At 51.4% G+C, this 13,981-nt stretch overlaps 2 protein-coding genes across 2 annotated transcripts in view; one reads left to right on the top strand and one right to left on the bottom strand.

The window, feature by feature from the left end:
- ROGDI (rogdi atypical leucine zipper) overlaps nucleotides 1–13,981 on the top strand; it is a 55,268-nt gene that overhangs the window by 30,429 nt on the left and 10,858 nt on the right. The window lies entirely within an intron of this gene.
- On the bottom strand, nucleotides 245–13,375 carry SMIM22 (small integral membrane protein 22). Its single transcript, XM_030577103.1, has 4 exons — nucleotides 12,806–13,375; nucleotides 6,752–6,923; nucleotides 4,410–4,492; nucleotides 245–2,645 (listed from the first exon to the last, which is right to left on the bottom strand). The coding sequence occupies exons 1-4, from the start codon at nucleotides 13,073–13,075 to the stop codon at nucleotides 2,598–2,600; spliced, it is 573 nt and encodes a 190-aa protein (XP_030432963.1). The 5' UTR covers nucleotides 13,076–13,375; the 3' UTR covers nucleotides 245–2,597.

The following is a 13,981-nucleotide window of genomic DNA, read 5'->3' as shown; positions in this document are numbered from 1 at the left end:
CCATGAATTGGTCCTAGAATGATGATCACCAAGCAGAGAAATGTAAAGCAGTGACAGGCGTTTATTTGATGCGTCTATTGTGTATCATCTCAGCCTGAGCAGTTAGTCCAGCATCACCCATGGAACAGGGACCAACTGCCAGCCAAATGAATACTGCAGGTCCCATGCTACATGTATATGTATGTACCTGCTCCCACATAGTATCCAAGGGGTTTAATGTACAAAAACACCTGGCCAACGGATCTCCATCATGTGCTTTTTATTTATAATCATGAGTCTTCCTGGATTCAGAGATGAAATTAGAAAGTTTTATGAACATACAAGTCTGTGGGAAACCCCAAAGGCCCTTGTTTGGAATGTTAATTGGACTGACCCTAACACCCTCCTTTCAGGTTTCCTATGAGCCACTAGTCAGTGAATAACAGAGCTGGGCGGAGAACGCAGTCACAAGCACTGGAGCAGCTGACCAGCAGGAAGGATGTGACACTCCCTGTGCTTGACTCTAATTAGCACACAAAGCACAGGGCTGTAAGGCACCAGTCAGTGGCTCGGCTCAGACAGAAGTGCTGCTGAAATTGATAAATGTTCCAACCAAAGGGACTCCTGTATTTCCAGCATGCCCTGCTGCTAGCTGGGTTTGAAAGCAAACTGCTGGGCAGAAAGGGGGTCTGCTCCAGCTGCCACTGAAGTCAATGATCTTACTGAGCACAGGATCGAGCCCACAGGGTGAAGAAGCCTTTTCTTCTGTGTGTGTCACTCACCTCTGAGCCAAAGCATGTGCGAAAGGGGCTGGGGATGATGAAGCCCTGTACCTTGTGGGCCTTCGCTTTTAGACACACTCCCTAGGCAGAGTGCAATATCACTGCAATGCAGAGATTATGCCATATGGAATAAGGCTCTGCAGGGGTGTTCACAGGCCAGTGGGGCATACCTAAAGACTGTACTGTGATGAAGGAGAATGTGCAGACTGAATAGAAGCACAGATCCATTTGAAGTCCCATGTGCTGTCTGAACACTGCTTATTTAGAGGGCTTCATGGAGGAGTCAGAAGCGGCTCTCCTGTCCAGAGCACAGCTGTCTCTGTGACTCTGGCTTTCCTTCGCAGTGCCAGGCAAGCTCCTGTCTAAACTTAGTCCAGTGGCTAAGTGAGGTCTGTTCCTGAATGCCATGCTCAGGATGTTCCTGAGTACCAGAGAGGGGTGGTGGTGGCAGAGGCCAGGCACAGACAGGCCCTTTGTTCGGAGCTGGAGTGCTCAGGCCTCCTCACTTTCCATGGCTTCCAAGCCACTGACCAAGTTACTCTCTTATTTGGCTTGTCCTGCTGCAGGGAGTCAGTGTCTCAGACAGCGGATAGGCTAACTTAACCTGGCCCTCCAATACACCTCCCCAGAGGGAGACGGTGGTGAGTTCTAACCCTCCCCTACCTGCTGAAGAAAGCGGTGTTTGTGGTAGTGTCTCAGGGAGCTGGACAGGGTCACTGGCTAATTGGATGTGCTTGCTGGCTCCGCAGGACTCAGCAGAAGGCCACTGACCATGCACTACATCCACAGTGTAAAACCAGCTATGCAGAAAAGAAATGACACTTTGGGCTTTCCTGAGGTCTCTGAACTAGAGCCCAGTGCGCTTGGCTGGGGACTGGCCTTGCCATTACAGACACAGTGAGCTTGGGTCTCTTGAGCATCAGCACCAGCACTACCCTAGCTCAGTGGTGTTCTGCAGAGCTCCGTCTTCTGCTGGATGAGTGGAGACAGCAACATGTCAGTGCACAAGACGTGCTTCCTCCCCTGAGCCTGTTCTCCTTCAACTGGTCATATGGGCAGTTCTCTTGGTTATCAGGGACTGTGCAGGTAGCAATTTAACTCCTTGGCTGCTGCCAAAAGGACTCAAGAGCCTGTGTGAATGGGGGCTCTATAGGAAAGTGCTGCCAAGACATTTGCCTCTGCTGTCTTCAGCTAAGCCAGGATGGGCTTTCAGGGGAGCTGTTCCTTCCCCTATGGTCAGTTCTGATCTAGGGCATGTTCCTTTCCAGACTCTGGAAGTGTCAGATGACAGATGCCAGTGAGGGACAAAGCAAGGGATGTTTTCAGGGACCTGGAAGAGTCCCTGGGGGCACTGTTTTAATTGGTGACTATACACACACAGGAGTTGCCTTTCAGGACCAGCCCAATGGCCCATCTAGTTGCAATCCCTGATGCCAGTAGTGGCCTTGGAAGGTATAAACTCCCTGTTATGTATAGTACTCTACCACAAGGGGGCAGACTTCCTCTCCTGACCCTAGGCTGATGAGCAACTTCTGCCCTGTGGTTTGAAGACCAGTGGGTCTAATTGTACAATGTGAGATGGCTGTAGATGCTATTCTTATTCAGCATCATAGGAGTTCCTTTTAATCTTCATCCTTTGTGCACAGAAAAGGAAGAACAAGTGCTGGAGCCAGTGCAGCACAGCTGTGTGAGGCCAGGGCCCCACCAGGTTAGCACTCAAAATTAACACACAGAGTTTGATCTGCAGTTGATTGCTGTGTAGCATAAAGAAGCAAGCAGAGAAGAGTCTTTTGCCCGTTGGCTCCAGAATCAGTCTGTCCAAGGGAGGAGGCGGGCCTATGGCTCCATGGCCTTGTTATCAATGCCCACTTTCTTTCTGGGGACCTAATTGTGATTTAAAAAAAAAACAGTGAAAAGGAAGAACATGTCTATAGTCTAGTTACCATGTGATGGGAGCAGGGTTCATCTCCCAGGCTCTGCCCACACTTGAACCCAGTTTTGCTTGCTTGGGCCTAGAAACTATGATCAGGGACAGGGATTTCTTGTCTGAGAACCATTTGACGGGAGGTGGTGTCTGCTCAGTCCTTTATGGCCCCCCATCACCATATTGTGTCTGCACATCTCCTAGTCCTTAATGCATTACAGTTCCCGTGGGGGGTAGGAAAATGTCCCCATTTTGCATAGGGAACTGAGGCACACAGGAATGGAACTTGTGTCCCAGATCAACCCTGTAAACACAAGGCCCCCTTCCCTTCCGTTCACACCACACTGTGAAAAACGTAGGTCACGGAAAGAAATTCCTTCCCACCCCGTCAGAGGAAGCTGCAGGAACCATGCCAGCAACAGCCGTGGTTAGACAGGGCTTTCATAGAATCAAGAATATCAGGTTGGAAGAGACCTCAGGAGGTCATCTAGTCCAGCCCCTAGCGTAAAGCAGGACCAATCCCCAACTAAATCATCCCAGCCAGGGCTTTGTCAAGCCTGACCTTAAAAACCTCCAAGGAAGGAGATTCCACCACCTCCCTAGGTAACCCATTCCAGTGCTTCACCACCCTCCTAGTGAAAAAGTGTTTCCTAATATCCAACCTAGACCTCTCTCATTACTTGAGATGATTACTCCTTGTTCTGTCATCTGGTACCACTGAAAACAGTCTAGATCAGGGGTAGGCAACCTATGGCACACATGCCGAAGGCAGCACGTGAGCTGATTTTAAGTGGCGCTCATATTGCCCAAGTCCTAGCCACTGGTCCGGGGGTCTCTGCATTTTAATTTAATTTTAGGTGAAACTTCTTAAATATTTTGAAACCTTATTTACTTTACATACAACAATAGTTTAGTTATATATTATAGACTTATTGAAAGAGACCTTCTAAAAAGGTTAAAATGTATTGCTGGCATGTGAAACCTTAAAACTGGAGTGAATAAATGAAGACTTGGCACAGCACTGCTGAAAGGTAGCCGACCCCTGGTCTAGATCCATCCTCTTTGGAACCTCCTTTCAGGTAGCTGAAAACAGCTATCAAATTCCCTTCCCCCCCCAATTCTTCTCTTCTGCAGGCTAAACAATCCCAGTTTCCTCAGCCTCTCCTCCTAAGTCATGTGCCTCAGCCCCCTAATCATTTTTGTTGCCCTCCGTTGGACTCTCCAATTTTTCCACACCCTTTTTGTAGTGTGGGGCCCAAAACTAGACAGTACTCCAGATGAGGCCTCAACTGCTGGCAATGCACCTACTTATACAGCCCAAAATGCCATTAGCCTTCTTGGCAACAAGGGCACACTGTTGACTCATATCCAGCCAAAAGGTGAAGAGCCCCTTTATAATCCAAGTCCACCGTGTAGCACAGAAGGGACAGAGCCATGTGATATGCCAAGGCTGTAGCATGACTCAGTCCTGTCTGCGCCTCAAGACTGAGCTGTGTTTTAACGGTGGGGGGACCCGCTTCTCTCCACCTAACTGGGGTTTGCTGTGGGGAAGGCTAATTGAACATGCAACACTTCCAATCCAGCAGAGCCGAGGAGGTTTGTGACGAGCCAAGCCCTGCCTCTCTGCGTAAGCTGTGGGACAGCTGGCTGCTTGAGTCCAGTGCCAGAACATCAGGCACAGGATCAGACTCCACTAGAGACAAACTTTTTTTTTTTTTTTTTACCTTCTTGTGTGATCCCCGGGTGTCACAGCAGCAGCAGCAGCAACAATGGATCAGAGCCAGGAGAACCATCAACAGCACGGTACCTGGGGGAGAATCAAGCAGTCACATCAACTTAAGGTCCCTTCCCATGTTGCTAGCACCAGAGCACCAGCAGTGACTGCACCTTCTAGAGAGTCAATCGGGCCTGTGTCTCTCAGTCCCTCTCCAAGCCTCTGGCAGGATCAAATGTACGTGCCCATTGTAGGTGCTCTTCCTGGACTGATGCAATACTCTGAGCAGTAGCACGACTGCCTCCTCCTTAACGTTGTCACCTTGCTGACCCTTGCATGCTCCCTAGTGCTGCTGAGTCACCCAGCTGGCAGCATGCCCTGTGCACGGCACCTGCTGAATTATGAGCCCTAAGCATAGTTAAAGCCACTGCGCATTGCTAGAGACAGGAGATGTGGAATCCTTGGACTCTAGATCACTAACCAAGGCAGTCGTCATCTCCAGAGTTCCTCAACCCCCTGCAGTAAGTGATGGAGGGCCAGGAAAACAGCTATTGGCAGAGTGGACCAGGCATGAATCCAACATCTCAAGGAGCCAGGTACAGCCTGGCCTACACACAGCTACACCAGTTTAGTTAAGCTCCCGTGTGGACACTCTTATTGGGGTCCAAGAGGTGGCTTATTTCTGTTTACCTTAAACTAGTTCCTAACTGATGTAAACTAACCTGAACCAAATCTGGTTTAAACCAAATTAAGAGTGTCCCTCCAGCCTTTTACATCTGTTTAATTAAATTGGTTTAAACTAGAACCTAAAAGTTGAAACTGCTGATATAAACAAGTTCTGGGAGGTTAGGTCCTCAGGCAATAATTCCCACCCATTCCCATTCCTCCCAGAACAGACCATTGGGGAGCCCTTTGCAAACCCACGATCTGATCTGGTGCTGGCTGGATGCAGCCCCCCAGAAGAGGCTGGGATGCCACCTCTCTTGCACCTCTCCCTCAGGTTTGTGTTGACCTATCTCCTATCTCAGGGTTTCGATCACCTAGACTCTGGACATCCTCACAGGCCTTTTAGTTTTGCTGAGAATCATGCAATAAGCCATCCCTGTGATAGCTTTGCACTATGGCTCAATGAAGAGAGGGAGGGGGAATTTCTGTTTACACTGGACAGAGAAAAAACCATGCTAGGAGAAATAGGTTTAGACACAGCTGTGGCTGGCCAAGTGGTCAGCTGGAGCATCTCCACTGCTGTCTCCCTCCTGTCACTCCTCCCCTTTCTAGCCCTGAATGGTTCACCAGTACCTGGGAGTAATGCAGCTGTCAGCAGAGGGTATGTAGTTGTACGCGTTGCTACACGGTCACATACATGCTGAAGCTTTTGGCATCGGGGCTAAAATACAGCTTGGACTTGGGATCAACATTTCTTCTAACTGCATTCTTGAATGATGCTACACAGATGGACTTGCCTGAACTGCAGTCTGTTGGCTGCCATCTTGGCCAACGTACCAGGGACTGAACTGGTGACCTGCAGCACTAAACGTACAAGCTGCTGCACCTTGAGTTAAAGGTTCCTAACTGTGCTGTAACAGACTCACCTCCTCTGCTGACTGGCTCAACGGGGCCTGTGACAAACACTCACCAAGGGTTACAGCAGCACAGTTTGGCCAGTGTTTTAAAAACTGGTTCCCTTCTGTCTATTCCCCAGCACAGACCATGCTTTAACTCAGTCTGGTGGCCGGATCCCCAGACACAGTGCTTCCTTTTTATTGTAATAGGCAGATGACGACCCAGTGGATGGAAGCTAAAGTGAGACAAATTCAGACTAGAAATAAGATGCAGATTTTTAACCGTAAGGGTGATGAGCCACTGGGACAACTTCCCTAGGGATGTGGTGGATTCTCCTTCATGTAAGTCTTTAAATCAACAGTGTGGGTCTTTCTAACAGATCTCCCTAGCTCAAACAGAGGTAGAGGTCTCTGGCTGTGATCTACAGGAGATCAGACTGGATGATCTAAAGGTTCCTTCTGAGCTTCAAGTGGACGGACTGTCTTACAGTGGTAGCACCTATGGGCCCCTAGTCCAGTTGTGCTAGATGCTGCACATGTTACAGACCATCTCTGCCCCCAAAGACTGGAATTTGCTGGAGGTGCCAACTGCAGTGACTCCAGCTGCTTGTGCCCAGCGTCTCTAGATGAGTTCAGAACAGCCCTACAGACCCTGCACAGATAAGGGTTGGATGGAGGGGCTGGGTTTGCAGCACACCCACAAGTATCTCGTCTGCCCTGTGTGGGAATAGAGAGCAGCTGCAGGCCATGGGCTCCTAATCCTATGCCCGTTGCTTGGCCCCACACTTACCAATGAAGATGAAGAAGATGGCGAAGGCAGCAATGTCCCAGTCTGACTGGAACATCTGGTTGGTTGCCAGTCTGCTCAGGACGTCATTGATCTGGTTGCTGAACTCCTCTCCCAAGTTTTGCCCTTCAGATCCCATTTTTGGTTCCTTTCCGAGTTTCCCCTGCGGTCTGATCTACAAAGGAAGAGAGGGAGGATTGGTGCTGCTAATAACCGCTTCACCCCAGCTGAATGGCCTCCCCGTCCCCAAATGCTGGAGTATCCTTGAGAGACATGATCACCTTGTCCCTAGCTCTGGCTGCGCTGGGCTTTACCCATATTGGCTGCTGGTTCCCTCTGATACAGGGGGGCAGAGGTGCTGTGTACAAGATGACTGCAGCAGTTTGGGCTTGCTTCCCCGCCCCACAGGCCACTGATCCTACTACTCCAGGGCAAGAAGGAGCCAGTGCATTCTGCTTGTGGAGTTCCAGCCCCCAGAGTGGGGAGAGGAGGGTCTGACCCAGTCTGCAGCGGGGTAACCAGGGTGAAGTGGTGCCGGATGGCCACGAAGGGTTAACAAGTAACAGATCACAGCAGAAGCTGCGGAATGTCTGAGGTCTTGGCCACACAAGAAAGTTGCACCACAACCTGCCTAGAAGCAGACTGTCACGCTATTGTGACACCCCCTCCCCAAACACAGGACACACTTGTTGCAGTTTAACAATGTCTAGCCATCCCTTTATCATGCGTGGGTTAGAACGTCCCAGGAGGACCCAGCTATGAATTTGTTGTGTGACCTTACACAAGTCACTTGTCTTTTTGTGCCTCGGTTTCTCCATCTGTAAAACCAGCTTGCTCTGGAAGACACACAGATGCCGCAGTGACAGATGTGTTCTAAGAACCTGCACAGAGCAGCCTAGAGAAACTTAAGCGCTGCTTAAGAAACAAATGCCTGCTGGTTCCTTCCAGCCAGCCAGAGCTGGGAGCACAACACAACATTTCAGACAATACCAGTCGTGCCAGTTAAAGATGCAGGAGCAGCTCCGCGAAAGCAAACAAACTCTGGTAACTCTGCAAGGCCTGAGTAAAGCTGAGCCCAGCCGGAGCTCACAGGATAGTCACTCCTTTGGCTGCACGTAGACTAAGGAGCCTGGAGGGAATTTCTCATACACTCTCCATTATGATGTTTGTAGCAGCATGGGAGCAGTGTGCTAGAGACCCAGGCAGCCTGCAGCATGAGAAACAAAGATGCAGTCTTTCATATTTCCCAATCTGAACCAAAAAGCTGGCAATTCTGCATTCTGGAAGCTGCCCCTATTGCAAAACTGAAATACAATCGATTCCATAGCGCTGGGCCGATCCCCTGCAGTACCTGTGTTATCACTTTAAGGGGGTGTGGAAGGGTGAGGGAAAGAAGCAAGGAATCCTCTTCTGCTCTGCCAGTGCCATGCAGGGAAAGCCACATGGTGCAATTTGGGAAACCTGCCCAGATTTCTTAGGGATACGCCCAGTGAGTCTCAAACAAGCCCCTGTAGTTCCCAAGGCTGCAGCCTGACACCAGAGCTGCATTCTCTCTAGTGGGAGATGTGACCTGCTAGAAACAGCAGCAAAGAATCCTGTGGCACCTTATAGACTAACAGATGTTTTGGAGCATGAGCTTTCGTTGGGTGAATACCCACTTCCTCAGATGCATGTAATGGAAATATCCAGGGGCAGGTATATATATGTGTGCTAGCAAGCAAGCTAGAGATAACGAGGTCAGTTCAATCAGGGAGGATGAGGCCCTGTTCTAGCAGTTGAGGTGTGAAAACCAAGAGAGGAGAAACTGGTTCTGTAATTGGCAAGCCATTCACAGTCTTTGTTCAATCCTGAGCTGATGGTGTCAAATTTGCAGATGAACTGAAGCTCAGAAGTTTCTCTTTGAAGTCTGGTCCTGAAGTTTTTTTGCTGCAGGATGGCCACCTTAAGGTCTGCTATAGTGTGGCCAGGGAGGTTGAAGTGCTCTCCTACAGGTTTTTGTATATTGCCATTCCTAATGTCTGATTTGTGTCCATTTATCCTTTTCCGTAGAGACTGTCCAGTTTGGCCGATGTACATAGCAGAGGGGCATTGCTGGCATATGATGGCGTATATTACATTGGTGGATGTGCAGGTGAATGAACCAGTGATGGTGTGGCTGATCTGGTTAGGTCCTGTGATGGTGTCGCTGGTGTAGATATGTGGGCAGAGTTGGCATCGAGGTTTGTTGCATGGGTTGGTTCCTGAGCTAGAGTTATTATGGTGTGGTGTGCAGTTACTGGTGAGAATATGTTTCAGGTTGGCAGGTTGTCTGTGGGCAAGGATTGGCCTGCCACCCAAGGCCTGTGAAAGTGTGGGATCATTGTCCAGGATGGGTTGTAGATCCTTGATGATGCGTTGGAGGGGTTTTAGCTGGGGGCTGTATGTGATGGCCAGTGGAGTCCTGTTGGTTTCTCTCTTGGGTTTGTCTTGCAGTAGGAGGCTTCTGGGTACACGTCTGGCTCTGTTGATCTGTTTCCTTATTTCCTCATGCGGGTATTGTAGTTTTGAGAATGCTTGGTGGAGATTTTGTAGGTGTTGGTCTCTGTCTGAGGGGTTAGAGCAGATGCGGTTGTACCTCAGTGCTTGGCTGTAGACAATGGATCGTGTGATGTGCCCGGGATGGAAGCTGGAGGCATGAAGGTAGGCATAGCGGTCGGTGGGTTTTCGATATAGGGTGGTGTTAATGTGACCATCACTTATTTGCACCGTAGTGTCAAGAAAGTGGACCTCCCGTGTAGATTGGTCCAGGCTGAGGTTGATGGTTTGCTGCTTTTACAGATCCAGACTAACACGGCTACCCTCTGATACCTGCTAGAAACACTCACACCAAATAGCAAACCACCCCCTTGTGGGCTGGGCCTGGCCAGTCCCTTCCGTTTAGTAACTGACTTGCAATGTATTGTAGGGAAGGAAACCATTTTCACACTGCCAACTCATGAAAGTCTCCTGCTCTGTCCTTTATCAGGGATCTGTCCTGAGCCAGATGGGGGAATCCAGAGATAACAAAGCTTAAAGGGATACGATGCCCTCTGGAAACTATGGATAGTAGAGGGGGAAGGCTGGAGAGCAGAACAGTAGTGCTGGCCTAGTGATTAAACACTGAACTGAGGCTCTGCCACAGCCTCTCTGTGTGTCCTTGGGCAAGTCACTAGCTCAGTCTGTGCCTCAGTTTCCCCACTTGTAAAAAGAGGTCAATACTGACCCATCACCCACGGATGATGCGAGGTGTTCCGATACTACAGTGATGTGGGTGTGTATATAGATATGTGCATATATGTAGTTACTGTGAATGGTTCCTCTCTTACCTTGGCCCCAATCAGACACTGTGTTAAAGCCAGGCACTTTAAGTGCATGGACATGGCTGAGGATAATGGCAGCTCCCCCATCCCAGGGCAATGCCTTGAGGTAGCAGAATGTCAGTGATGGGGGAGGGAAGGTTAGTTCCTAGTTTGCCTATGGCAGCAAACCACCTGCAGCCTGACTTGCTGCTTCCAGTTCAGACTGAACAGCCTGCGGAATGTAGGGACAGGACCTGACTGTAGACTTTCCTCCAGACCAGCAGCAGTGGCCAATTTCCCACAGCTCCTGAGAGCTGCCGGTCAGGGGCTCTCTGTGCCTAGCCCTTTCCCTTGCAAAGCTAGCCTTGATTGAAAACTGGCTCGCAGGTTTTGGCACCCCTCCTCTAGGCTTGTCACGTCGATTAATTGGAGAGGGCAGAGAACCTAATCTAGGGGTACGTCTACACTACGGGATTATTCCGATTTTACATAAATCAGTTTTATAAAACTGATTGTATAAAGTTCAGTGCACGTGGCCACACTAAGCACATTAATTTGGCGGTGTGCGTCCATGGTCCAAGGCTAGCGTCGATTTCCGGAGTGTTGCACTGTGGGTAGCTATTCCGTAGCTATCCCATAATTCCCGCAGTCTCCCTCGCCCCTTAGAATTCTGGGTTGAGAGCCCAGTGGCTGATGGGGCAAAAATCATTGTCACGGGTAGTTCTGGGTAAATGTCGTCAGTCATTCCTTTCTCCAGGAAAGCAACAGCAGACAATCATTTCGTGCCCTTTTTCCCTGGATTGCCCTGGCAGACGCCATAGCATGGCAACCATGGAGCCCGTTCTCTTTTAAATGTATATAAATGGAATCTGAATCTGGACTATGCCCTGTTGCCCTAGGGACATGTCCGAGAGGCCAGCTGTGACCTGTGTGTTTGCAGTCACTGCCCTAGTCACTTTCAGATGGTGATGAGTGTGAAGAGGCACCAGAAATAAACCCGGCACAAAGTGCATTCCAGATCATGTGCAGCTGCTGAAAGCCAGAGGCCCTATGTGCTGGTGACCAATATGTATGCCTGCGCCAAGTGAAACTGCTTCTGGCATTGCCCAGCAGCTGTCAGGCTCAAAGTACAAGCAGAGTGTGGTTCTATCCTCCCAGCTGAAAGCTTGCTTCCCCTTCTAGCACTGTTGCATGGTGCTGCCATGAGAGAGATCCACAGCTCCACTCCAGAGGAGGCTGCATTTCAGCACAGGGGAAGTGACTGCTCTCTCTGAATGCTCATGAGCCTGGGGGAGCTGCGTGAGCCCTCTGTTAGCAGGTCCAGCCTTTGGTTCCATGAAGGAGCTCAGCTTGCAGATACAAATAATTCGCTCTCTAGCCGTTTATCCTTGGGAAGCTCCTTGAAAACATGACTGACTGTGATGGCAGAAAGGAACACAGCAGCTGAGCAGAGAGGAGTGGGGGAATCTAAAGATCCCCCACATACACACACAGTTTGGGGTGGTCTCCCCAGAACCCTTTCACTGGCCCTCCCCTCAGCACGGGGTGGTGGGCAGCAATCAGGCTTGCAGGCGGGGGGGTAGTTGGTGCTCAGGCCCAGCGGAAGACCTCAGGCGAGCCCTGCTTAGCAGCATTTCAGGCCCTCTGGGAGGCTGGAACCAAGCAGCTGCTGCTCTTACTGCATTACCATTGTGACTGCAGGGGGTTGCCTCCCTTGTCCCCAGCCAGCCTCACTGGCAGTGCGTAAGGGACACCCCACAGAGTTCTCCTATCTCCCTTCCCGGGGCTGTTCCAGCAGGGGCTGGGCTCCAGCTGCTGCAGCTGGGAGTCCTGCAGGCACTGCTGCCCACCTCTCTCCACACGCACTGACAGGCTGGGGTGTCACAAGCAAGCATGAGGAGGGAGCCTGGAGACCTGCTCCTTCCGTCAAGGGAGACCTGCCTGCCAAAAGAGCACTGGTTCCCTAACCAGCCAATCATGCAGGCCCCTCATGAGAGGGGATTTACTTCCCGCCTGGCCGCGGGGTGGCCCACCTGCCACAACAACTGCCATGAGGCCTAGCTGCCAAGGCAGGGAGCCAGATCTCTGCAGGAAGCAGAGGATGGACCAGGAGGGTCTGAGCAGCTCCACTTATGTGCACCCAGCTAGCGAGCCTGGCACATTTTTGGATGTGGCTCCTACCGGTGGGCACCTCAGGGCTGGGGCTCCGGACCCGAAGGCCTATGTCAGCAGAACCTCCTTGGAGTGGTGAGATCCTGCCAGGGGTTCCTAGCTCCCCAGGGACAGAGCACCGTACAGCTATGGAGCACCCCGCAATCCCACCATGCTCTGAGGCCCTGGCCATTGCAACCCCCCAGCACTTCCTCCTCGCTGGGCTCTGCAGTGGCTCCCGCACAGTGAATCCCCTGGAAGAGGTTCCCTCATTTCCTTTGCATCAGGATTTTCCTTTAGCAGCCCCAGCCCTCTCAGCGCCCGGCCTCGTACTAAGCTTGACCCTATGCCTGGGCACACCTCTTGGCTGGCCCTGGCCCTTGCCCCGGAGGATCTGCAACCCCAGAGTCGGCTGCGAGAGCTGGCTCCTGGTAAACAGAGAGCTCCCAGAATGAGGAAGTAACTTCAGTTCCCCAAACTCGCCTCTGAGACAGACCCAGAACTGCAGCCCTGGCTGAGCAGCACAACCCCCAGGAGGCAAATAACACCCCATTCCCTGAGAGGGCAGCTTCCTGAGTGGAGTGTTTACCTTGGGACCACTCCGAGTGCTTCTTCCAGCCGATCTCCTCTGCAGCAAGCTGCACTCCCTCCCCTCCACTTCCTGGTTCCTTCTGCTGCCAGCTGTACAAGGATGTTGATTGGGATCCACCTGAGTCCAAGGAGCGGCAGACACACCTCCAGCGTCCTCCCTCTTTGGGGAAGGAAAGGCTTGCAGGGGAGGGGGGTAGCATAGGCTGCTTGTTTTGCTTTGTCCTGGCAGCATCCACCTGCTGAGGGCTGCTGTTGGCAGAGCTTTCATGGAGATCCCCCTCTGCACCTTGCAATGGGGGTTGGCCCTGGGCTTCAGAAGCCCTTATGCCATAGTTTTGGGAGCAGTGGCTTGTTTGAAAACACCAGGCTGTGCTTTGTCAGACTGGGGCAGTGCTGGACTTGTAGCTTCCCATCCATTGTAGATTGCCCTGGTTCAGCTGAGCTAAAGTCCTTGTCCTACAGGGGGAATGTTATGGCCCAGGGTTAACCTGCAGGATGGAGGCCTCCCACTGCTAGGCTGGCTCATAGACAGCTCCATTCTCACTCATAATGCCACTTATTTCCCTTGCCCTGCAGCACAGCACCTGGCCTGGGACCTCTGAAATGCTGCTCGCAGAGCATGCTCTATGCACCAAGCCACCCACAGGGGTGAAGGTGGGAGGCCAGCGACAGAGAGCCCTGAGAGACGCCAACAGAGAGGGACCTGGGAGAGGAGAAGAGACAAAAGGAGAGGCTAGCGGAAAAGCCAAGCAGGGAGAGGCAACCAAATTACAAGGGGGGAACAATCAACAGTCTGCAGAGCGATGGAGGGAGATGCGGACAGAGTCTGGGTCCCAGGCTCCACCCTGAAGAGGTCACTGTGGCCCTTGGGGAGCAGTCTGAGGGGGGTGGAGAGAGCGGAAGCCAGACTGGAGGTTCCCAGAGGGATGTATCACCAGCGCCAGCATCACTTAAGAAACCCATTAAAGGGAAGGAAAACAGCTTGGGTGGGAGCTGCACCCTGGCTCTCCTCTTACTTGATGGGAAGGAAAGGGAGCCACAGAGCTGACCCCCCTCATTGTCCTGGGCACAGGAGGAAGGAAACAGTGATGCAAGGCTGGGATGGCGCAATGACTGGCTCTTATGCATCCTCTGCCCCCATTAACAGGAACTGCCCCACTGAGCAGCTCTCTGC

Source organism: Gopherus evgoodei, chromosome 10 (assembly GCF_007399415.2).
Source record: "Gopherus evgoodei ecotype Sinaloan lineage chromosome 10, rGopEvg1_v1.p, whole genome shotgun sequence".
Classification (NCBI taxonomy): Eukaryota; Metazoa; Chordata; order Testudines; family Testudinidae; genus Gopherus; species Gopherus evgoodei.
The sequence above is the reverse complement of the archived record's forward strand: the minus strand, read 5'-3'. Positions and strand labels throughout refer to the sequence as shown.